The 23406-nt window shown below is 42.2% G+C and overlaps 2 protein-coding genes across 4 annotated transcripts; both read right to left on the minus strand.

Moving 5' to 3' along the window:
• Positions 1-10588: 10588 nt before the first annotated feature.
• LOC111968429 (peroxiredoxin-like 2C) lies at positions 10589-12993 on the minus strand. Its single transcript, XM_023993958.2, has 9 exons — positions 12867-12993; positions 12589-12682; positions 12325-12378; positions 12095-12140; positions 11792-11919; positions 11547-11661; positions 11211-11333; positions 10885-11022; positions 10589-10783 (listed from the first exon to the last, which is right to left on the minus strand). Exons 1-9 carry the CDS (start codon positions 12970-12972, stop codon positions 10676-10678), a joined length of 912 nt encoding a protein of 303 aa, XP_023849726.2. The 5' UTR covers positions 12973-12993; the 3' UTR covers positions 10589-10675.
• A 139-nt stretch (positions 12994-13132) lies between these two features.
• Positions 13133-19221, minus strand: LOC111968430 (beta-taxilin-like). Of its 3 annotated transcripts, none has more exons than XM_023993959.2 (10): positions 19133-19221; positions 17828-18071; positions 17602-17693; positions 17161-17331; positions 16003-16197; positions 15106-15225; positions 14797-14871; positions 14463-14555; positions 14203-14298; positions 13133-13892 (listed from the first exon to the last, which is right to left on the minus strand). In XM_023993959.2, exons 2-10 carry the CDS (start codon positions 18054-18056, stop codon positions 13233-13235), a joined length of 1731 nt encoding a protein of 576 aa, XP_023849727.1. In that variant the 5' UTR covers positions 18057-18071; positions 19133-19221; the 3' UTR covers positions 13133-13232. The 3 variants fall into 3 exon arrangements, with proteins under 3 accessions (XP_023849727.1, XP_070301183.1, XP_023849728.1); XM_070445082.1 differs by having other exon boundaries at positions 17602-17689; positions 17824-18071; XM_023993960.2 differs by lacking the exon at positions 19133-19221 and adding an exon at positions 19051-19129.
• Between the last annotated feature and the right edge of the window lie 4185 nt (positions 19222-23406).

Below are 23406 nucleotides of genomic sequence, written 5' to 3' on the forward strand. Positions count from 1 at the left end.
GACTCCTTGCTGTCCCCAGTCCACCTGGTCATGCTGCTGCTCCAGTTTCAACTGTTCTGCCTGCAGCTATGGAACTCTGACCTGTTCACCGGACATGCTACCTTGTCCCAGACCTGCTGTTTTCAACTCTCTAGAGACAGCAGGAGCGGTAGAGATACTCTGAATGATCAGCTATGAAAAGCCAATTGATATTTTCTCCTGAGGTGCTGACCTGTTGCACCCTCAACAACCACTGTGATTATTATTATTTGACCCTGCTGGTCATCTATGAACATTTGAACATCTTGGCCATGTTCTGCTATAATCTCCACCCGGCACAGCCAGAAGAGGACTGGCCACCCCTCATAGCCTGGTTTCTTCCTAGGTTCTGGCCTTTCTATGGAGTTAGCCACCGTGCTTCTGCATTGCTTGCTGTTTGGGGTTTTAGGCTGAGTTTCTTTACAGCACCTTGTGACATCAGCTGATGTAAGAAGGGCTTTATAAAAAAAATTGATTGATCATAAATTTAGATATCAGATGTTGGTGGATGACATAATCAAATCCAATAACAGTGGGAGACATATGAGGGGAAAGGAAAACATTCAGCCCCATACATTCAAGGTCATTGGCATATTTCCATATGATACGATTGCATTTAAAGTTATCTTTAATGTACAGTGCCTTCGGAAAGTATTTCTTGACTTTCCCCACATTTTGTTACGTTACAGCCTTATTCTAAAATAGATTTTTTTTAAATCCTCAGCAATCTACACACAATACCCCATAATGAAAAACCGAAACATTTATGAAATATAAAAAACAGATATACCTTATTTACATTCGTATACATTCCCTTTGCTATGAGACTAGAAATTGAGGTCAGGTGCATCCTGTTTCCATTGATCATCCTTGAGATGTTTCTACAACTTGATTGGAGTCCACCTGTGGTAAATTCAATTGATTGGACATGATTTGACCCTGCTGGCCACTTCATTTTTTGCATTTTCCCTCTTATTCTTATTCTTTTTCTAGGAATGAGAGGTCATTGTTGTAGATTCTGGCTCACCAGGTACCAACTCAAATTACTCATTCACTCTGCCTTTTGCTCTTCAACCTCTGTCTCACTTTCTGTCATTTCAGCTGGGATATGTGATACGTCTGCCCTACTCATGGGGACAGGATTGTTGTCCTGCACATACTGTCGTGTGAACAACTTTCCTCTATGCACCTGATGTTGTCCAGTGTAGTAGGACTGTACACTACCGTCTCCTGACACCCTCTAGAGTGGGATTGTGTCTGCCAGTCTTGTCTACGCGCAAGGCCTTGTCCATCATAAAACACTTTGTTCCAGTGAGGACCCGTCTTTACAGACTGTGTTATGGGAGTGATGGGTGATGTTTCAACATATACAAAACGATCTCCATTGGAGCTGTTTGTGAATTGACGCTTGTATCTTATCATGTGCCTCACAACACTATCATCTGCTGATTCAGGTAGTTCTTTATTTGTAACTTGAATTGATTTCTGGTCAACCATGCGTGACTTCAAACTGAACGGATTATTCTCTTTGAACACAACATGTTTTCCTCTGACTGTTATTCCTTTGATCAGAAGCTTTACTCTTGATTCCTTACTGAGAAGATATATATGCCAGAGTGCACTTACTTTGGAGGAATTTCATGTATGAGACTGGTAGTGCTCCTCCTCCTTAATGGGGTTGGCTATGGCCTCCTCCTTTGGACTGGAAAACCCACCACCGGCCCAGGTGACAGGCCCGATAGTGGTCAAGTTCCTGAGGTTCAAGGACAAGGTAGCTGTTCTGGAAAGAGCCAAGAACTTGAGAGGAACGTATATCTTCCTCAACGAGGACTATCCTGAAGCTGTGTGCCAGAAGAGGAAAGAACTGATCACAGCCATGAAAGCTGCCAGAGCGAGTGGAGTCATTGCTTACATCCGCTACGACAGGCTCATGTAGTGTTAATGTTTAAAGTAATTTGTTTAACATTGAAATGTATCACCAAGACTATTCACCATTATACAGTGAAGATACTTCTTACTCAAGTATTGATGGACGGTTAATCCTCAAATAGACATTTGCTGGATTCAGTGTTCTCCAGCAATTGAAGCTTCTGAGTTGGGCTGAATACTTAGACAAAAGGAGATTTCAAAACATAACAAAAAATATGGATATATCTTTCCGGACCTTTCGGAGGTCAATAAATCCCCCCCACCCTAAAAAAAATTTCCTTGCTCCACGAGAGAAGCAGAAATGAAAGAAAAACTACAAATGTCAACTAGATTGTTGATGATGCATTGATCATTCTATCAATTTAAGGCATTTCTGGTGAATAAGGCTTTATTTAGTATTCTAGACGAGCATCAAGTAATGACAGAAGAGAAGCTGCATGTATCTAATTAAAGACAAGTTTACTAACAAGTAGCTTACCAAATGTTTGAAATTATAAGCAGAAAATATCTAAATGAGGCTTAAAGACAATCTTTTTCTGCACCCCCTGTCGTTCAGCAGTCCCTGAGTAACGTGTGCCGGTAGCCTACATGAGCCTTTTGAAGTAATTGTTTGACAAACAGATGAAAACATCAGGGGCGCAACTTTGGTTTTAGAAGTTTTTTTATCCAGTCGGATAAACACTCTAAACAGCCGACCCGACTGCTCGGAGGCGTCTGCATGGTCCTAAAGCACACCGTTGCCTCGTTTTGTATCACATTCATATGATAAAACTGGGGGGGGGGGGGCAAGAATACAATTTCAGAATGTGGGGGGGGATGTCCCCCTGTCCCCAGTGAAAGTTGCACCCCTGGAAAATATCATGACTGGTTGTGTTAATGCCACATTAAAAGGTAGGCTAATACATTTTAAAAGTTAAAGAACACATCTTTACTATTAGGCCCATAGAGATCCTATATGTTATTCTATGATTAGGCCCATAAAAAAAGTGTGTGCAGACATAAGAGGTCCCCTACCGGCAAGAAATGAAATCTACTTTCACCCCTGATTAGAAGTGTGATGGCTATATGGTGTGATAAAAGTGTCTGCTAAGTGACCAAAATGTGAAAATTAATACTTGCAAAGCAAACTCTAATGATCACCGTCCCCAAACAAGGCCAAGTTTAATTACATTGCGAATTATTTGGGACACCGTTCATTATAGAAATACCCAGTGTGCTTTGCAAATGTTTAGTTTTACCTTCATATTTTGGCCATTTAGCATACGCTCTTATTCAGAGCGACTTAAGGCGTCCTCATGCTTCCAAGTTCATGCATATATTATGATGACATTTTGTGAAGTTATTTCGGCTGTTCAGGCACACACATTTCTTTCTTGATGCAATCCGAAGTCCGTAGTCGAAGTCTACGCCCCTTCATTGGTGATTGGTCAAGAGTAGGGATTCTTCAATAAAGTCTTTGTTGTCATGCAACGAGAGACGACTCATTTTCATGCACATGTTTTCATTGAGAAACACTGCACCAAACATCTTAGTTAGATGTAAAATTGTGTGACTAAGATCTCCTCAGCAAAAACTTTACAATGAATGAAAGATTTCTTGAGTTATCTTAGATTAATTCGGACTATTTTGGCTATGGCGTCTCAAAATGAACAAACATTACTATTGGTGCTTCTCTCTCGTTTTTCAAGCAAAGTTTTTTTTAAGTGAGTATGCACACTTCAGGTATCACCGGCACCAAACGAGGGGTGACAACATTCAGAGGAGGTGCTAGCGAAAGAACTGCAGAGCAAGAGTGACTACATGTTCGATGCTGAAATCCAAATACTTGAGTACTCGAGTTTCATGACAATGTGCAACCACCAGAGGCGGGAATGGTGAGCAGAAAGCGATTTTGACAAAGTGTTACAGCAGCGATGAGGCAGAAACCGACTGTACCAATAAAATAGGTTTACAATGCGGAATGTTTACAATGCGGCCGGCAGGCGCAGGGAGGAGGTGACCCACCACCAAAGTCTCAGTTTAAGGTCAATCATGCAAAAGCCATAGGGTCGAGGGAACATAGGTTCGAGGGAACATAGGGCTGAGGGAACATAGGTTGAGGGAACATAGGGCCCTGAGAACAGATACATAATGGTAAGTAAAATTACATAGCGTTCTGAGGTAAATAATGTTAAGGTTATGAAAATAATTAAGAAAGGATATTCAGCATCTCGTTACATTATTTTGTAATGGGATGTAATTGTGAATTGAACTGACTCATTTGGACAATGTCCCAGTATGCCAATTGCCTACTGTTAAACTGGGACTCCTATATATCATTTTAATGGAGAAATAGTTTTTTTTGGGGGGGGGGGTCAAATGTTCAATTTAATTTTACTCAAATCTGATATCAGCTACCTTGCTAGTGAAAGCTAGCATTGCTGCATTTTCAAATCAAAGTTTATTGGTCGCATATTTTTTTTATATATTTTTTTTATTTCACCTTTATTTAACCAGGTAGGCTAGTTGAGAACAAGTTCTCATTTGCAACTGCGACCTGGCCAAGATAAAGCATAGCAGTGTGAACAGACAACACAGAGTTACACATGGAGTAAACAATAAACAAGTCAATAACATGGTAGAAAAAAAGAGAATCTATAGACAAGCTGTGCAAAAGGCATGAGGTAGGCAATAAATCGAATAATTACAATTTAGCAGATTAACACTGGAGTGATAAATCATCAGATGATCATGTGCAAGAAGAGATACTGGTGTGCAAAAGAGCAGAAAAGTAAATAAATAAAAGCAGTATGGGGGTGAGGAGGTAAATTGGGTGGTAGTTTACAGATGGACTATGTACAGCTGCAGCGATCGGTTAGCTGCTCGAATAGCAGATTTTAAAGTTGTTGAGGGAGATAAAAGTCTCCAACTTCAGAGATTTTTGCAATTCGTTCCAGTCGCAGGCAGCAGAGAACTGGAAGGAAAGGCGTCCAAATGAGGTTTTGGCTTTAGGGATGATCAGTGAGATACACCTGCTGGAGCGCGTGTTGCGGGGTGGGTGAGCCATCGTGACCAGTGAACTGAGATAAGGCGGCACTTTACCTAGCATAGCCTTGTAGATGACCTGGAGCCAGTGGGTCTGACGACGAACATGTAGCGAGGGCCAGCCGACTAGGGCATACAGGTCGCAGTGGTGGGTCGTATAAGGTGCTTTAGTACAAAACGAATGGCACTGTGATAAACTGCATCCAGTTTGCTGAGTAGAGTATTGGAAGCTATTTTGTAGATGACATCGCCGAAGTCGAGGATCGGTAGGATAGTCAGTTTACTAGGGTAAGTTTGGCGGCGTGAGTGAAGGAGGCTTTGTTGCGGAATAGAAAGCCGATTCTTGCTTTGATTTTGGATTGGAGATGTTTGATATGAGTCTGGAAGGAGAGTTTGCAGTCTAGCCAGACACCTAGGTACTTATAGATGTCCACATATTCTAGGTCGGAACCGTCCAGGGTGGTGATGCTAGTCGGGCGTGCGGGTGCAGGCAGCGAACGGTTGAAAAGCATGCATTTGGTTTTACTAGCGTTTAAGAGCAGTTGGAGGCCACGGAAGGAGTGTTGTATGGCATTGAAGCTCGTTTGGAGGTTAGATAGCACAGTGTCCAAGGAAGGGCCGGAAGTATATAGAATGGTGTCGTCTGCGTAGAGGTGGATCAGGGAATCGCCGCAGCAAGAGAAACTCATTGATGTATACAGAGAAAAGAGTCGGCCCGAGAATTGAACCCTGTGGTACCCCCATAGAGACTGCCAGAGGACCGGACAACATGCCCTCCGATTTGACACACTGAACTCTGTCTGCAAAGTAGTTGGTGAACCAGGCAAGGCAGTCATTAGAAAAACCGAGGCTACTGAGTCTGCCGATAAGAATATGGTGATTGACAGAGTCGAAAGCCTTGGCCAGGTCGATGAAGACGGCTGCACAGTAATGTCTTTTATCGATGGCGGTTATGATATCGTTTAGTACCTTGAGCGTGGCTGAGGTGCACCCATGACCGGCTCGGAAACCGGATTGCACAGCGGAGAAGGTACGGTGGGATTCGAGATGGTCAGTGATCCGTTTGTTGACTTGCTTTCGAAGACCTTAGATAGGCAGGGCAGGATGGATATAGGTCGTGTAACAGTTTGGGTCCAGGGTGTCTCCCCCTTTGAAGAGGGGGATGACCGCGGCAGCTTTCCAATCCTTGGGGATCTCAGATGATACTAAGGAGAGGTGAACAGGCTGGTGATAGGGGGTGCGACAATGGCGGCGGACAGTTTCAGAAATAGGGGGTCCAGATTGTCAAGCCCAGCTGATTTGTATGGGTCCAGGTTTCCAGCTCTTTCAGAACATCTGCTATCTGGATTTGGGTAAAGGAGAAGCTGGGGAGGCTTGGACGAGTAGCAGCGGGGGGGCGGGGCTGTTGCCAAGGTTGGAGTCGCCAGGAGGAAGGCATGGCCAGCCATTGAGAAATGCTTGTTGAAGTCTTCGATTATCACGGACTTATCGGTGGTGACCGTGTTACTGCCTCAGTGCAGTGGGCAGCTGGGAGGAGTGCTCTTGTTCTCCATGGACTTTACAGTATCCCAGAACTTTTTGGAGTTAGAGCTACAGGATGCAAATTTCTGCTTGAAAAAGCTGGCCTTTGCTTTCCTGACTGACTGCGTGTATTGGTTCCTGACTTCCCTGAACAGTTGCATATCGCGGGGGCTCTTCGATGCTATTGCAGTTCGCCACAGGATGTTTTTGTGCTGGTCGAGGGCAGTCAGGTCTGGAGTGAACCAAGGGCTATATCTGTTCTTGGTTCTGCATTTTTTGAACGGAGCATGCTTGTCTAATATGGTGAGGAAGTAACATTTAAAGAATGACCAGGCATCCTCAACTGACGGGATGAGGTCAATATCCTTCCAGGGTACCGGCCAGGTCGATTAGAAAGGCCTGCTCGCAGAAGTGTTTTAGGGAGCGTTTGACAGTGATGAGGGGTGGTCGTTTGACCGCGGACCCGTGCGGATACAGGCAATGAGGCAGTGATCGCTGAGATCTTGATTGAAGACAGCAGAGGTGTATTTGGAGGGCAGGTTGGTCAGGATAATGTCTATTAGGGTGCCCATGTTTACGGATTTAGGGTTGTACCTGGTGGGTTCCTTGATGATTTGTGTGAGATTGAGGGCATCAAGCTTGGATTTGTAGGACTGCCGGGTGTTAAGCATATCCCAGTTTAGGTCACCTAACAGAACAAACTCTGAAGCTAGATGGGGAGCGATCAATTCACAGATGGTGTCCAGGGCACAGCTGGGAGCTGAGGGGGTCGGTAGCAGGCGGCAACAGTGAGAGACTTATTTCTGGAGAGATTAATTTTTAAAATTAGAAGTTCGAACTGTTTGGCATAGACCTGGAAAGTATGACAGAACTTTTGCAGGCTATCTCTGCAGTAGATTGAACTCCTCCCCTTTGGCAGTTCTATCTTGACGGAAAGTGTTATAGTTGGGATGGAAATCTCAGAATTTTGTGGCCTTCCTAAGCCAGGATTCGGACACGGCAAGACATTAGGTTGGCAGAGTGTGCTAAAGCGGTGAGTAAGGCAAACTTAGGGAGGAGGCTTCTGATGTTGACATGATGAGGCCAAGGCTTTTTCGATCACAGAAGTCAACAAATGAGGGTGACTGGGGACATGCAGGGCCTGGGTTTACCTCCACATCACCCGAAGAACAGAGGAGTAGTAGGATGAGGGTGCGGCTAAAGGCTATCAAAACTGGTCGCCTAGAGCGTTGGGACAAAGAATAAAAGGAGCAGATTATGGGCGTGGTAGAATAGATCTGGCATAATGTGCACGACAGGGGTATGGTGGGGCGTGGTACAGCGGAGGCAAGCCCAGCACTGGGTGATGATAAGAGAGGTTGTATCTCTGGACATGCTGGTCTCAATGGGTGAGGTCACCGCATGTGTGGGGGTGGGACCAAGGAGGTATCAGAGGTACGGAGAGTGGAACTACAGGTCATTGCAAACCAAAACAATGATAATGATAACTAGCCTGAACAACAGTATGCAAGGCAATTGATATTTGAGAGAGACATACAATAAGGCATAAAGTGATTGCAGGCTTGATTGGGAGAGCTAGCTAAACAACAGGTAAAATAACAGCAGCAATAACAGGGTGCTAGTCTAACACAGCAACAACAGGTAAAAATGGCGACGACTAGGCAGAGAGGGTCGGATTAACTACACCAGATCCTGAGTTAAAGCACAGAGCCGACAGATAAAACACAAATAAACAGAATGGAGTACCGTGAATTAATGGACAGTCAAGCATGCATCAGCTATGTAGCCAAGTGATCATAGTGTCCAGGGGGCAGCCGTAGATGGAGCAGGAGGCCTCCACTAAGCTAGCACGCGCGTTTAAAGTTAGTAGCCCGGGGGTGGTCTGCTCAGACGGAGGGGGTCTGCTCAGACGTGGTCGTGTCGACAGAGAATCCAAGCCAGATGGCGATGGCGAAAGAGAGGTTGTGAATTGTAGAATGTGTTTGCTAACTGGTGCTAGCTTCGTGGCAGTGGCGCTAGCTGCGCTAGCCGCAAGCTAGCTGTGAGGATCAGAAGCAGTGGCTCAGGGATTACGCAGGAATCCGGCTTGTTGTCGAGAGACAGTCCGATGCTGGTAATTGGTGAGTAATATCCAGGCTAATAACAGGGCTGGTGTCTGTGCAGAAGGTAAAAGCTACTAGCAGCGGCAAAAAAATGGCTAAATTAGCTTGTAGCTGGTATTGTAGCCCAAGAATTCGCTGGTAGACCTCTTCAGCTAGCCGGCAGATGGGCCTAGCTCGAGGCTAGCTCAAGGCTAACTGGTGCTTGCTTCGGGACAGAGGTGTTAGCCAGTAGTAGCCACTCGGTTGCAGCTAGCTAGCTGTGATGATACGGTGTAATTGTCCAGAGCTTGCGTCAGGAATCCGGTGATGTGGTAGAGAAAAAGCAGTCCTATATGCTCTGGGTTGATATCGCGCTTGCAGACTGGCAGGTATTGGCCCGGTATTGAAGCTGGCTGTGTCCGAGTTGAGGGTGAAGACCGCAGCAGTGGCTAACTGACTACTAGCTAGTAGCTAGTTATCTGGCTAGCTTCTGATTGGGGGTACGGTTCTAAAGTATAAAAAAATAGCAGGTCCGTACCACATTGGGTGAGGCGGAATGTAGGAATGTATATTCAGTTCCTAGGTGGAAAGTGAAATTAAAATATATACGAAATGTATACGAAAAATACGAAGACTATTTACACGGGACAGGACAAGGACAAAAGACACGTCCGACTGCTACGCCATCTTGGATACTTGGATATACAGATTTGCATATGTTTTTGCAGGTGCACAACAATATTCACATAATCCAAAAAATAGAAATTAAGACAGTATATTAATAGAAAAAGGTGTGTACAGCAGTAGTTATAAAGGATGGGCCATGACTAGAATACAGTATATACATATAAAGTGGGTAAGACAATTATTTTACTTAGAATGATATTACCTCACCAAAATTAAAAACGTTTATTTTGCTGTATTTGACTCTGTTGACAATAAAACAGTCATTGAAATTGAGGGTTGAGGGGTCTTTCTGGTTGCATTTGATAAAATGTCCATTCGACTGTAGTGTTGAGAATGTTGAGCTGATGGACCTAGGTCATTTTATCGTATGTATATACAATTACATATACATCATATAATCATAATTAAGCCACCCCCTTAAGTAGACAATGGTAAATGGCTTGAGTGAACATTTATCCACCATCTTTGCTGCAGTCTGCCCTTCTAAAAGTAAAGTTTATGGTCCTTAATAGTACACTATTTCTCTTAGTGTCTATTGCAATGACATGGGGTGCTTTCCAAGAATGTACATAAGGTGAACTCCTCTTCTGCAGTGCCTTTAATAATATATTAGTAACTGGTGCGGTAGGTTATGTGTAATCATGAATTTCAACAACAACAACAGTTCGTAGAAGAACTAAGCTCAACGTTAGCGCATATGGTTACATCACCGACATATACGCCAACCAAAACACTTTCAAAAAGGTCTACAACAGCGAGCAAATAATAAGAAATCTCATTGGAAACCAATACAAATCATAATTCACAAGAAATGAGGGAATGTCATATAAGGTTTCTCTCGATTGATCAGCTACTACCTGTTAGTGTTTAGCTAGTGTCTTGTAATAGACTGTTAGAGCATGTAAGATTTGCTTCAAATTCAAATCTGGAACTTGAAGACAGTTTTTTATTCTTCCCACTCTAATCAGGGACAGATTCTGACCTTGGACAGCAGGTGGGTGCAATTAGTAGAACAGAAAACCAGCAGTAACCTCATAGGGTAAGATTGAATACCCCTGGACTATAGTCTCCAGTGCTAGAGTTGTACAGCAGCTATTGAAAGAGGCTGGCTAATATAATCTCAGTCCAGGGGTATTCAAATCTTACCCTATGGTTAACCAAAGTACTGCTGGTTTTCTGTTCTACAACCTGATAAATAATTTCACCCACCTGGTGTCCCAGGTCTAAATCAGTCTCTGATCAGGGGGGGAAGAATTTGAGTGCAATAGTCTATAGTCTTTATCTCCCTGTGATAAAGCCATTTCTGTATCAGATGAGATGGGGTCTGCTTGTTGTTTTTTTACATAATGTTGAACCTGACAGGTTTGGGTATCCCTTCTGAATGGCACCCAGCATGTCCTCTACTGCAGGTCATTCTATAGGGCTTTCAGTATGTCCTCTACAGCAGGTCTGTCTATAGGGCTGTCACAGCAGTGAGAGAACAGCACCCTCCCCTGGTCATCCAGGACAAAGTCTCCTCCAAGCTGAGAATACATGGAAAACAGAATGAACGAAAAATAGAACCATACAAGTACACTCCTTAATGAATGCATTCTTTATGTATCTGATCATCTCACAACCACACCTGAAACATATCATCTTCAATAGACGGCAGACCTCTTGGGAACTCCAGGTTTGCCACAACGTATTCAGCGTAGAGTAACATGTTGTTGAAGTTCAACACTTTCTTTAGAGATGCTCTCAAGCCAAAAGTGCTGTACACCTGCAATCCCCCAACATAACACGACTGTTCATAGTGCATTGTAAATTAATAGTAGTAGTAAATACACTACATAGTATGTATAACATACATCATTTCAGTCAGATAAGTATCAGGAAGTGAGGGAATCAAATACAGTTGACACTGCGATGCCTCGTTCTAAATCAATCAATTTGCCTGGTAACTCTAACCTTCCTGTGTGGGTCTAACACCATGTCATACTGGCAACCTGTCTCCGCTAGCCAATGCAACGCCCCCTCTCTGCAGCCAAATGACACCACCACCACTTGCACTGAACATGCATCCAGGGCAATCTGCAACACAAGGCACAGTGCTCTGTGTAATGACCTCAACTTTAATAGGTTTTTTTCTGTCCGGCACCTGAATGTGGACGTGCATATTATTCCTTTATCACAGTTCTGTGTATCCATAAAGGTTATAGGCTATGCACAGAGAACTAATGTTGATGAGAAGAGTCGACTAGGTGTATCATAAACCTTAGCTGCAACTGTCAACACATGGCTCACCTTATGGGCCTCCAGATCTTTCAGATGGATTCGACAGAGGAGGCAGGAGAACTGACGGATCAACACAAGTAGAACTTTCTCACCTCTCCCAAGGTACTTCCCTAACGTCAGAGTTCTGAACAAATACAGAAAGGCAGAGAGACAGACGAAATACGTCACTTCTGACAGACAGAAGCTAATTCCCTGGTTTGAGCTATTATCTATCGCAAAGAAGAGGCCGTGTAAGACAAAGTCATCAAACTCACGCTCCAGTCTGGGCATCAATGAGGGGTATGTCAGGCGACAGGCATTTTACTTGTGCCTCTTGACCAAAGATTCTATCGCCCAGATGTAGCTCCTTGTCCAAGTACTCCAGAAAACTATCCCACTGCATCTATTACCAAGCACATCCAGTTGATGTCAGAGGAAGGAAGTGATAAGTTAATACAAGGTAGCTGCCTCCAGAACAAGAAAAAACGCTAACCTGCTAAGCTAATACACAAGAGTTTTTACACAGAATCATGCAAGTAATATCAAACACAGGCCTAGCAACAGACATATCAGCGTACTCCCAGCTGCAAGAAGTCCTCAACAGCGTCCTGCATTTCAGCACATCTAGAGAGAGAGAGAGAACAATAACTATGTAACTTCTGTATGAGCTGTTCAAAGGTTAATCTAATGAGGTAAACAGTTAATTATTACTAAAGGCATTGGCTCTAATAAAGTTGATCTCACAAAGGTGTTGACATTCAAAGTCAATGGTTTTGATTAGGAAACATGGCTTTGCTATATGTCTTACTGGTAGCTTCTCTTCCATAGTTCCTCAGCTTCCTTTTTCTTCTTCACTGACATGCTGGTGGTGTATAATAATCAACGTCTTTTGTTATTTGCAAACATATTTGGTAGTCATTTCCAATAATAATCATTGAATCTATATAGGGTAGATTTTGCATTATTTCCAGAGTATATTTTCAGTGCCTGAGAGACTGAGTCAGTTTGACAGCAAATACGTGCTTATAGACAGATTGTAAAGGGTTAATAACTTGTTCATGTAAAACAGAACCTTGTGAATAACCTTGCCCCTGCTGGAATAAGTCCCAGTAGCGATTGGTCCAGTTCAATACGGATCTTCTTCCTGATGTAGTCTTGCAGAAGTCCTATAAATGATATACGTTTATTTAATTAACTGTCATAGCCTCTTTTGAGGACATTGCTGACTTTAACTTACTGTTGCCATTTGCCAACAGCTCATTAGCCTTCTACATATTGTCCATGTTGAGCAGGAATGAATCATGAATCTTTAATAGATAGCGCTAGCTGTAGGCCTAGTACACAACCTACCCTCTTTGCTCTCCTGTTTAGCAAGTTCCAATAGTGCTTTTCCATTTTCAACAAAACTTGTCAAGGCTTTCGCATAAGTCTGCGCATCTGTCTCCTTCTCAGCCATGTTGTATGGTTAATGATTAATGATTAACTACCAGCAAAGATGTGTAATAAATACAAGATATACAACTCCTAATCAATCCAGTGTTAGGCTTCCCATTTATACAACTCCCCCTTCTCAGCTTCTCTTCTAACATGGAGTTATAGAAAGAAGACAACAAGAGCACGTTTTTATTGTTTATTCTTAAAAAATCCAGTCAAATAAGTTATGATCACTTCATGTTCTTCATCTCTGATTGTAACTTACTGTAACTACACCATAGTCTAGTCAACTGTCTCCAGTTCCCTATCTCTCTGCTCCTGGGCCTCGTCTCCTTCAGCTGCTGCAGGAGAAGAAGAAGAATAAGAAGAAAAAGAGCCAGTGGTCTCCTCTGTCATCTTGTCTCCATTACACCCCTCTATGTGATGTTCCTCTGGGGTCTTGCTGGCCTCGCTACTGGCCTCTGGGGCCTCAGTGTGTCCATGTGGCTCTGTGGTGGTCTCCTCCTCTTCCTCGTTGTCAAAGAACTCAGGTGGCACAACGTTGGAAAGGGTGAACGACATTTGAATCTCCTGCAGACGGGACTTCTGGGCCTTCAGGTTCTCCAGCTCGCTGGTCAGGTGTGTTGCAGGAGCAGGTTTTTCCGGAGCAGGAGTTACAACTGCGAGGGTTTCTGTAGCAACAGGTACTTTGAGAGTAGGGCTTTCATTAGAGAGGTTTTCAGAGGGTGTCTCAATGGGCTTCTCAGCAGCAGGTACCTCTGAGTTCTCCTTCTCCTTTGTCTCATTTTCTTTCATCTCCGCTACACTGGTGGCAGCCGCTGGATTTGCTTCCTGGAGCTTATGAGAGAGACTGTTCCTCTCCTCCTGCAGCGCCCGGCACAGTTTTTCCAGCTTCTGGGTCTTCAGGGTGAACAGCTCAAACTCCTTTTCCTTCAAGGTTTTCTGAACGGAGTAGAAATATACAGGTTGAAAATCAGTACAGATATTCATAAAGATCACTCATAGGTATCATTCCAAATGGTATCCTATTCACTATATAGTGCATAAAGTCAATAGGGCTATGGTCAAGCGTAGGGCACTAGGGAATAGGGTGCATTTGGTATGCAGCCACTATCTCCAACATGAGTCAAAGAGTCATATTTAACTCTTTGTTGCTTGTTTGTCTTTCATCATGTCTTTGACAGAGGGTGACCGTAAAAGTAACATTCAAAAAAATGGGTGAAAAGTGTACGCCATGTTTATGGTATCTTACGTCTGTGAGCATATCAATAAGAGCCTTGTTGCAGCCCTCAAAACGGCTTTTCCATTGAATAGACTCCTTCTCCAGCTTCCTCATTCTCTTGGTCATCTACAAGACAAAACCCATCACATTTTAAAGTGTGTCAGTTCAATCGAAGAGTAAACAAAGGGAATGTATTTGTGCCATGGCAACAAAATTGACCTCCTATAAGATTATAGATAAGGTCATCATAATAGGAGATAGTAATATACGGAGAACAAGACTTAGGCTACCTTATCCATGTCCTGTTTGAAGCTGGCGTACACTCCATTGCTCTTCGACACAGTCCCCTGGAACTGATCGAACTTCTCAGAGTACATGGACAACTGGAGGGAGAAATGGGAAAGTTAAGTTTGTAAAATATAGAGACAGACACAGAGAGAGAGAGAGAGAGAGAGAGAGAGAGAGAGAGACAGAGATTTTGATTGTATTTTATTAGGATCCCTATTAGCCGACGGCAATGTTGACAGCTCGTCTTACACGGTCCGACACATAACGAAAAATACATTACAGACAAAAATACGAGGGGGGGGGGCAGACAGACAGACAGAGACAGTCTCCATTTACCTGGGCCTGCATCCCTTCCTCTTGCTCTTTCAGAATCTGCACCTTCACCTGTGACTGTGCCGCCTTATTTATCAACTTTGGAGAAATACAATTTATAAAAAAGAAATCAGTTAATAATTATTTGCTTTGTCACAGAATGGAATTTCTCAAAAATATTTTATGTCAGTGTCTAACTTATTCCATGCACTGATATATATTTCATACAGTATAAAAAATTTACTTAACATGTGATTAAACTCTTACATAACAAATACATATGAATAAAATATCTTAAATTGTGTCAAGACTTGCTGAAAGATGCTAACTTACATGATCCCTCTCTCGCTTGTGCTTCTCCTCTCCCTCTTTAATGAACATGTTTGCCTGTTCAAGTTTAGTTTCCAACAACTGCTGCTGCAGGTCTCGATGTTTGAATACCTTTTCCAGGTTCTGCAAGGTAAGACGAGGGAGACTGGGTCACTTTTCACCGAGACGAACATCACACGTTTGGACGCAACATAGCCACAGTAAGACAGGAGGCAAGGGCTAGTATTTATCATTGGTATATTGCTAGTGGTTAACATTTTTGACTTGAAAGGAGATCTATGACATTTATGCAGAGGAGATGAACAGAGCCAAGCTTATCAGACACTAACAACACTGTGGGGGGAAAAAACAACTAAAAAAACAACTTCTTTGCACAAACACTCACACTTGTCTTTTCTTACTAGCACCGACGTTGCTGATAGCTATTTGATTGAGGAACATTTACCTTACTATGACTGTGATGTGTGGTTGTCTCACCTAGCTAGCTTAAGATTCATGCACTGCTAAATGACTAAAAAGGAAACGTAAAATGAGACAAATGAACCACTGAGCATGCTCTTGAGTCTTGACTCATGGAGGAGCACGCTTTCTTTTGTCACACCGTGACTCCTGGTGTTGCATGGGCCTGTTGTGGTCAATAATGAGGGGCTCTCTATCTCAGTTGAGTACTGAATGCCGTCGCTAAGGAAATCGCAATGTGTTTGTGACATACCGTATGTTCGAGAGACGCACATAGTAACATTTGTTTTATTGTTTTAAAGCATCTTTGAGATTCTCATTGTATTGAAAAACGCTACATAAAATAAATATATTATTATAGCATGCTGATATAAGTAAACACATTCAGTTTAAACTGCACTACAAACTCCAGTCCAGAGCATCTGTAACAAGGCCCCATACCGCTTCTCTTGCGTCGTACTGGGAGATGAGGCTCTTGAGTTTCTCTGCCAGGTCGCTGTTCTCCTGACAGAGTTTGGTGTTGCGGTTACTGTGCTCCTCGATCTGGACCTGGATGTCCGTTAGCGTGCTCTGGAAGTGAGTGGTGATGTCCTTCCTCTTCAGGTCATCCTCCCTGCACCTCTGGAGGGTCTCCTCCTGCATGATCACATTATACAGGATGATGCACAGTTAGTTGGGTGGCAGGTAGCCTAGCAATGGGTTGCCAGTTAGAATCCCGGGAAGTGAGCTAGCAACCGGAGCGTTCCTGGTATCAAATCCTAGATACCATTGCCTGTCGTTGTGCCCTTGAGCAAGGCACTAAACCCCCACAACAGCTCCCCGAGCGCCCAGTGTGGCAGCCCCCGCACCTCTCCAAAACATCTATATGTATGTGTGTCTTTCGGGGGGGTTGGGTTAAAAGCGGAAGTCAAATTTAGGTTGGACCGTGTGTGCAATTGACCAATAAAGTTATCTTAATCTTCATCTCACACTCACAGACACCTGATGCACAGTAAGTTACACTCACAGATATACTCATAATGCAAGGAAATATGTACTGTAATGTCGCTGCACATACAAGCAGACACACAGACCGTGTACGCACATACTAAGGGCTCTATTCAACCCGCATCCCGGAAGTTCAGCTTTACAGCATCATTTAAATTTAAAGGCAATGTTCCCGCTTGAGTGGAGACTGCATTCCGAGGAAATGTTGCATATGTCAGCTCAATCGGAAATGACCTTTACATTTCTAACAGCGGAATCTGTAACGCTTCAGCTTTACAAATTGAATAGAGCCCTAACTGTAGCCTAACCATACACATGCCACACAATTTGAACTTAGTGAGCGCCGCTGGTTGTTGCATCAGACCTGGGTCAGTATTTGAGCTTGGAGTTTGCACTGGATTTAGCTTGGGAGTTTGAACTTTCGGGACTATTCCATTGGTTCCACTGTATAGGGAATATGAAATCAAGCACAGTTTAGGTATTTAAAAGTACTATTTGATATATGCATTTGATTAAGTCTGGTTGGCTGTAAACAGTGAGAAGAGAGCCTCACCTAGGACGTTAGACAGAGCAGTCTGTGTACTACAGTATATGCTACAACGAGAGGCTCACCTTCAGTGTCTTGTTGTGTCTCTGCAGCTCCCTACACAGAGATTCCAGTTTGCTGCGGGCCAGAACCGCTCTGCTGTGTTCACTCTGAAGCTGGTCCTTCTCCTTCATCACCTGAAGAAGCTTCTTCTGCAGAACCTTCAGCTGCTTCTGGTCACCCCGGTGCTCCTCCAGCTACCAACACACACACACATCATTTTTGTTCTTCACAAATCAAATATATGTAGAATAAGCAAATACTGTGGGCATAGGTGTAGACTAATTATATGGTACTGGTTAGCAGCCAGTTAGATAAATATAACTATATGCTTCACTATGAATAATATAAAACATATTTAGCATGAACAGAAAATACAAATGTACATGGGCAAAGACCACATCTAGTTCCCTACTAGACACCACGGCATACTACCTCCGGTGTATAATTCGGCATGGTCCACTCACCAGCTCAGCGTGCTTCTTGATGATGGCCTCCAGTTTTTGCTCTGGAGTGCCGAGCTTGTTCAAGCTCTGCATCAATAGCATGGCCTCTCTGCCTGAATCGAGATCATGTCGCAGGACAGTTAATACCACTAAAACTATTGATACACTGTAACACAAACAACTATTGATGCTGAATAGATGCTAAATAGAACAGAAGAGGAAAGATGAGGAAGAACACACAACCCACCGAGGCTTTTCAGCATCTTCTTCTCTAGTTTCTGGTCCTTGGCGGAGCTCTTGGTGACCTGCTCTGTCAGAACCTCCTCCTCCACCTCTTCCTGCTCAGCAGGCTCCTCACTGGCCTCCTGGTAGGTACTGATGATGTCCTCTAGCTGCTTGCTCAGGTCCTCTGTCAGGTCCACCTGACCCTGACACTGGGCTGGATCCCCCTGGTCACTCACCTGACATGTCTCCATTCTGATAGGCTTGCACTAAGATACAATGATACAGCATAGAATTAGAATTACTTGAACTAATATGGACATATTCTTGTTCCAAGTTCAATGTTTCTGTGAAGGATGACAGTTAATGAGACGAATCTTATAGCCCTATTTCACACACTCACAAAGAAAACGCCCTGATTAGTTTCTCAAGCTTGGAAATTAAAAGCAGTGCTATGTACTAATAGTATTTGATATACTACTGTATAAGAAAAGCCAAGGTCAAACCAATCTTTATCAGAATAGCTGAAATAATATTTTCCAATTTTATTTCAACTGTTTTCTCTTGTTTATGTATTTTATTACCCTTAATGACATAGTCGATCAGATTAGCAATTTATAATCTGTCAACCTCCACTGTCTGTTTGACTATTGAAGTCTGGTAGTGCTTGACTGTGGCCTGTTTACGTGCATATAATTAGCCTGCTGCCTGGGTGCATACCCTCTACTCAGTCTCAACTCACAGGCAGAGCAGAGTAGTCAGAGCACATGGCACCTGTTCTGGGCCCATATGCTATTTTAGGAACTTCTTAATATGGGCATGTTTTTGTTTTTTTTACAATCTTACGCTTGTTGTTGTAAATTGTAGATAGATTAATGACACTTAAAAAGATCACTTTAAATATCCAGCAAAGTACTTAAGTGACTACTTAACTGAGTTTTAATTTCTTCTGAGTAAATGTAAATTCTGACATACTGTATCTCTTTCTATTGCCTAATACATTCCAAGAAAAACTTTGAACAGAACATTAATTTGATACAACGGGACATGTAAAAATGCATTTGGCCTATACTGTAGCTGACAACTTCTCATAAAACACCAAAGAACAAGAGGTTCCATCACGATAGAAACATTACACTGCTTCAACGAGTGTGACAAGTCACCCATTCCCCCCCAAAAGTAAGCTTATCCTAAATACATTCAAACGTACAATGCAAACTTACAATGCACAAGACAGAAAACACATACCCATGAATATATTTCATTCTACACCATCCAAAACTCAAATATCTGCAAATAAACGCATAGAAGATATTGAACTGCTTCTTACCAAAAGGTCCAGGATCTAGGAGAGGGGAAAGGAGACGTGAAGAGGGGGGTAAGAGAGAGAGGGGGAGCTCTAACTCTGGCCCCACAAATTTAACAGCTGTGAAGAAGACCTCAAAATAAACCACCGGGACATAACAGAGAGACAGGGGAACAAATTGACAGCAACACAGAAAGAGAGAGGCCATAGAGAAATAATAACATATAAATCGCATCCCCTGTTCAGAACGTCCCACAATGAAACCACACAAACCTTATGCCTCTAAGCTTGTAATGACCTACCGACAAGAGTTATGTTGATGTTTACCAAGAAACGTTAAGGACTTTGTAACAGTATTATCAGGGGTCGCGTTAACGCAGGATTCGCATTTGTCACGCAGAAAAGGAAAGACAGAACGCAGAAAATAGGCTACATCTTGTTGCGTTTTATAAAATGCTTCTTATTGTAAATTCTGCTCGGTTTTCAGTCAGGGTTCGCTCCAAATCGTTCATGTAAAAGGACTACTTTTTTGCTTTTTTTTTGTTGCACTTCTACACTCCGATGAAATGTTTTTGCTCTGACTGATGTGCAGACTATTGTAGACTACTTTTGTCCGGTACTTTCCTCCTGTTTAGTATTTCTCTGGTAGCTAGTTAAAATGCTAGATTCTTCAAGCAAAACATTAGGAAATGTATCTGGCTACATTCTTTCTACGATAAACATTGAGAAATATGATGGCCATGCATCGTTTAGTTATTGCACGCCCCAATCACTTCATTTATGCAAAACACCACTGTTGACTTTCAATATAAAACGCAGGTGAAATGGTTTAAAACGCATGTGTTTTATGGTCTGCGTTTTAAAAATGCTGATTTCTGAAAGCTATTGCGACCCATAGTACTATGTAGATTCATAAACTATACAACCAGCAATCATATTTTGCTCACCCTCCAGCATATTAGAACTGAATTAATAGACAGCGAATACATTTTATGACTAAACGACACACGAAATCCATTGTATAATTGATCATGGTATTCTTAGTAACAGTGCCTGGAATGTGAAGGATTGTGTTTATGTGCAATTGACGTTCTCCCCTTTCTCAAAGTAACAGTTGCCTGTACTGATCATTCATCACCAGAAGATGTCAGTAGAATATAAATCTCTATTCACTTCATTCTGGAGAGTTCTCCCGCCCAGGACAAATATGATATAATCTGAAACATCACTGTGTTTTCTCTATCCTGACTGTCCTGTAACGATGTCAATAACTAATCAAGGGAATTAGCGACTGCTTTAATAAGAGGTAAATAGTCTGTAACTTGGTGAGTTAACACTAACACTGCCTTTTAGTTAGTTAAATAGTTCTTCAAAGTTCTTGAAATGTTCCGGATTGACTGACCTTCATGTCTTAAAGTATTGATGGACTATCGTTTTTCTTTGCTTATTTGAGGTGTTCTTGCCATAATATGGACTTGGTCTTTTACCAAATATGGCTATCTTCTGTATACCACCCGTACCTTGTCACAACACAACTGATTGGCTCAAACACATTAAGAAGAAAATAAATTCCATAAATTAACTTTTAACAAGGCACACCTGTTAATTGAAATGCATTCCAGGTAACTACCTCATGAAGCTGGTTGAGAGAATGCCAAGAGTGTGTAAAGGTATCATCAAGATAGAGGGTGGCTGCTTTAAACAATCTAAAATCTATTTTGATTTGTTTAACACTTCCTTAGTTACTACATGATTCAATGTGTTATTTCATAGTTTTGATGTCTTCACTATTATCCTACAATGTAGAAAATAGTAAAAATAAAGAAAAACCCTTGAATGAGTAGGTGTGTCCAAACTTTTGACTGGTACTGTATGTATATATACAGTGGGGCAAAAAAGTATTTAGTCAGCCACCAACTGTGCAAGTTCTCCCACTTAAAAAGATGAGAGAGGCCTGTAATTTTCATCATAGGTACACTTCAAATATGACAGACAAAATGAGAAAAAAAAATCCAGAAAATCACATTGTAGGATTTTTAATGAATTTATTTGCAAATTATGGTGGAAAATAAGTATTTGGTCAATAACAAAAGTTTATCTCAATACTTTGTTATATACCCTTTTTTGGCAATGACAGAGGTCAAACGTTTTCTGTAAGTCTTCACAAGGTTTTCACACACTGTTGCTGGTATTTTGGCCCATTCCTCAATGCAGATCTCCTCTAGAGCAGTGATGTTTTGGGGCTGTTGCTGGGCAACACGGACTTTCAACTCCCTCCAAAGATTTTCTATGGGGTTGAGATCTGGAGACTGGCTAGGCCACTCCAGGACCTTGAAATGCTTCTTACGAAGCCACTCCTTCGTTGCCCGGGCGGTGTGTTTGGGATCATTGTCATGCTGACTAAATACTTTTTTGCCCCACTGTATATATATATCATTTGTAAGTCCAAAGATGGATGTAGCATCTACAGATTGCCCCTTTAAGTCTATCAAAAGTGTGCGAGTTTGAGCATGTGTCTATTAGGTCTATGGATATTTTTTTATCAGCATGAATTAGATTGAGCAATAAAAGACCCACTTTTATTCCATAGGCTGGGATCCATGCTATGCAGCTATTGCAAAAGCACAATTTCACTGGCTGTCAACTGGTTTCAAAAACAATGATTGATCGGCAGCTTAAACTTCTTGCATTCAACGATTATTGGGTTCAAATACACATTTAGATTTGTGAACAGCCATCCACTTCAATCCGTAAGGCGCAAATAGTTAAATGAGAGAGCAGCAGTGATTCACATCAATGCGCTATCTAGTTATCAATTATAAATTATATCCGTATCGCCGTAGGCTACACCACTGCAGTCATTCTTACCTCCAAGCGTTTATTCGAGTTGGATCATCTTTGGATGCCGACATTAGTCGCACCATTGGAAGACATAGCTTGGACTGTAGCCTGCAAAAGCCTATTCCTGCTCCTTTCCAGCAATCCATCAAACACATTTGGTGTGTCATCATAGTGGTCTCTGACTTGTGGTCAGACTCGCTCAGGTGGAACAAACTTATAATTGTGCCTTTTTTCAATGCTGATTTGAATGTCATTGAGTAAACAGAGAAGGGTTTTCCCAAGCATCCTTTCTGAATTTGAAAGTAATCCTCGAAGTAATCATCTAGTTTTTCAAAAGTATCTATAATCTGATTATAATATTTTTTGCTGGTAACGTCACGGATTACAGTTACAGTTTTTTTGTAATCCCTTACATGTAACGGATTACATGTAATCCGATACTCGCCAACCCTGCTCATGGGGACACTACGTCACTGCAAAATCTACTGGTAGAGCTCGAAACTTCAAGCCCCTTGGGTGCTGCCATAGAGTTACATTAGAACTGCCCATCCAAGAAGGCTCAAGATCATTGGCCATAGATAAAATGACATCATATTATATCTACCGTAGCTTTGATTGGAGTGATCATGTCAACATCATACTTTCAAAATCTTAGCTAGCAAGCTAGCAGTCATCATCATGAATCAAGTCAGCAGGGTGGCAGGTAGCCTAGTGGTTAGAGTGTTGGACTTGTAACCGAAAGTTTGCAAGATCGAATCCATGAGCTGATGAGGTAAAAATCTGTCGTTTTGCCCCTGAACAAGGCACTTAACCCACTGTTCCTAGGCCATCATTGAAATAAGAATTTGTTCTTAACTGACCTGCCTAGTTAAATAAAGGTAAAATAAAATAAAAAAGTCAACAATCTACTGGCAAATCCTTTTCAGATTAAGAGAAATTCTAGATAAAACATATCGGTGCTCATCAACCATTGGACATAAACATTACACAACAAGTTGGAAATCGCAAATTCAACAATGAGTGGTTTGGAAGGAATCAGTGGCTAACTGCAAGCATTGCAAAGCAATCACTATCCTGCTATTCAGTGGAGTGGGTGTGTGGTCCAAGTCTGGGTTTAATGGTCTCTTTTCCAAGCTTAAAAGGATAAACATTCAACACGATGGGCCAGAAAAGGTTGAATACATTGGCCATGCAGTCAATCCAGTATGATTTCTGCTCTGTTCAAAACAACTGGGAAGTGGGAAATCTCAGACTTCAGTGAGTTCAAGACAACTGGCAACTCTGAAAAAAACTTGCACCGACTGGAAAAATACGTTTTGAATGGTCATCCAATTCAGAATTCAAAGTCGGGGACTTGGGTCTTGTATGCTGCTACATAAATTATGTAATATGTCAGGGAGATATGTATACTGTAGCTAAGAACGTAATACTAAGTGTATGTTGTGTAGAAAGCTGTT

Source organism: Salvelinus sp. IW2-2015, linkage group LG9 (assembly GCF_002910315.2).
Source record: "Salvelinus sp. IW2-2015 linkage group LG9, ASM291031v2, whole genome shotgun sequence".
NCBI classification, from domain to species: domain Eukaryota; kingdom Metazoa; phylum Chordata; class Actinopteri; order Salmoniformes; family Salmonidae; genus Salvelinus; species Salvelinus sp. IW2-2015.

Bases quoted from the DNA above. Each gene is read 5' to 3' on its own strand.
- LOC111968429 (XM_023993958.2), bottom strand. From the start codon at position 12,972: ATGGCTGAGAAGGAGACAGATGCGCAGACTTATGCGAAAGCCTTGACA. The intron at 11,662-11,791 runs GTGAGTTTGATG...GTATTTGTTCAG, and splicing joins ATTGATGCCCAGACTGGAGC to AACTCTGACGTTAGGGAAGT. The intron at 11,023-11,210 runs GTTAGAGTTACC...GGGGGATTGCAG, and splicing joins TGTTAGACCCACACAGGAAG to GTGTACAGCACTTTTGGCTT.
- LOC111968430 (XM_023993959.2), bottom strand. From the start codon at position 18,056: ATGGAGACATGTCAGGTGAGTGACCAGGGGGATCCAGCCCAGTGTCAG. The intron at 15,226-16,002 runs GTATGGGGCCTT...CTTACCTTGCAG, and splicing joins AGTACGACGCAAGAGAAGCG to AACCTGGAAAAGGTATTCAA. The intron at 13,893-14,202 runs GTAAGATACCAT...TACTCCGTTCAG, and splicing joins TTATTGATATGCTCACAGAC to AAAACCTTGAAGGAAAAGGA.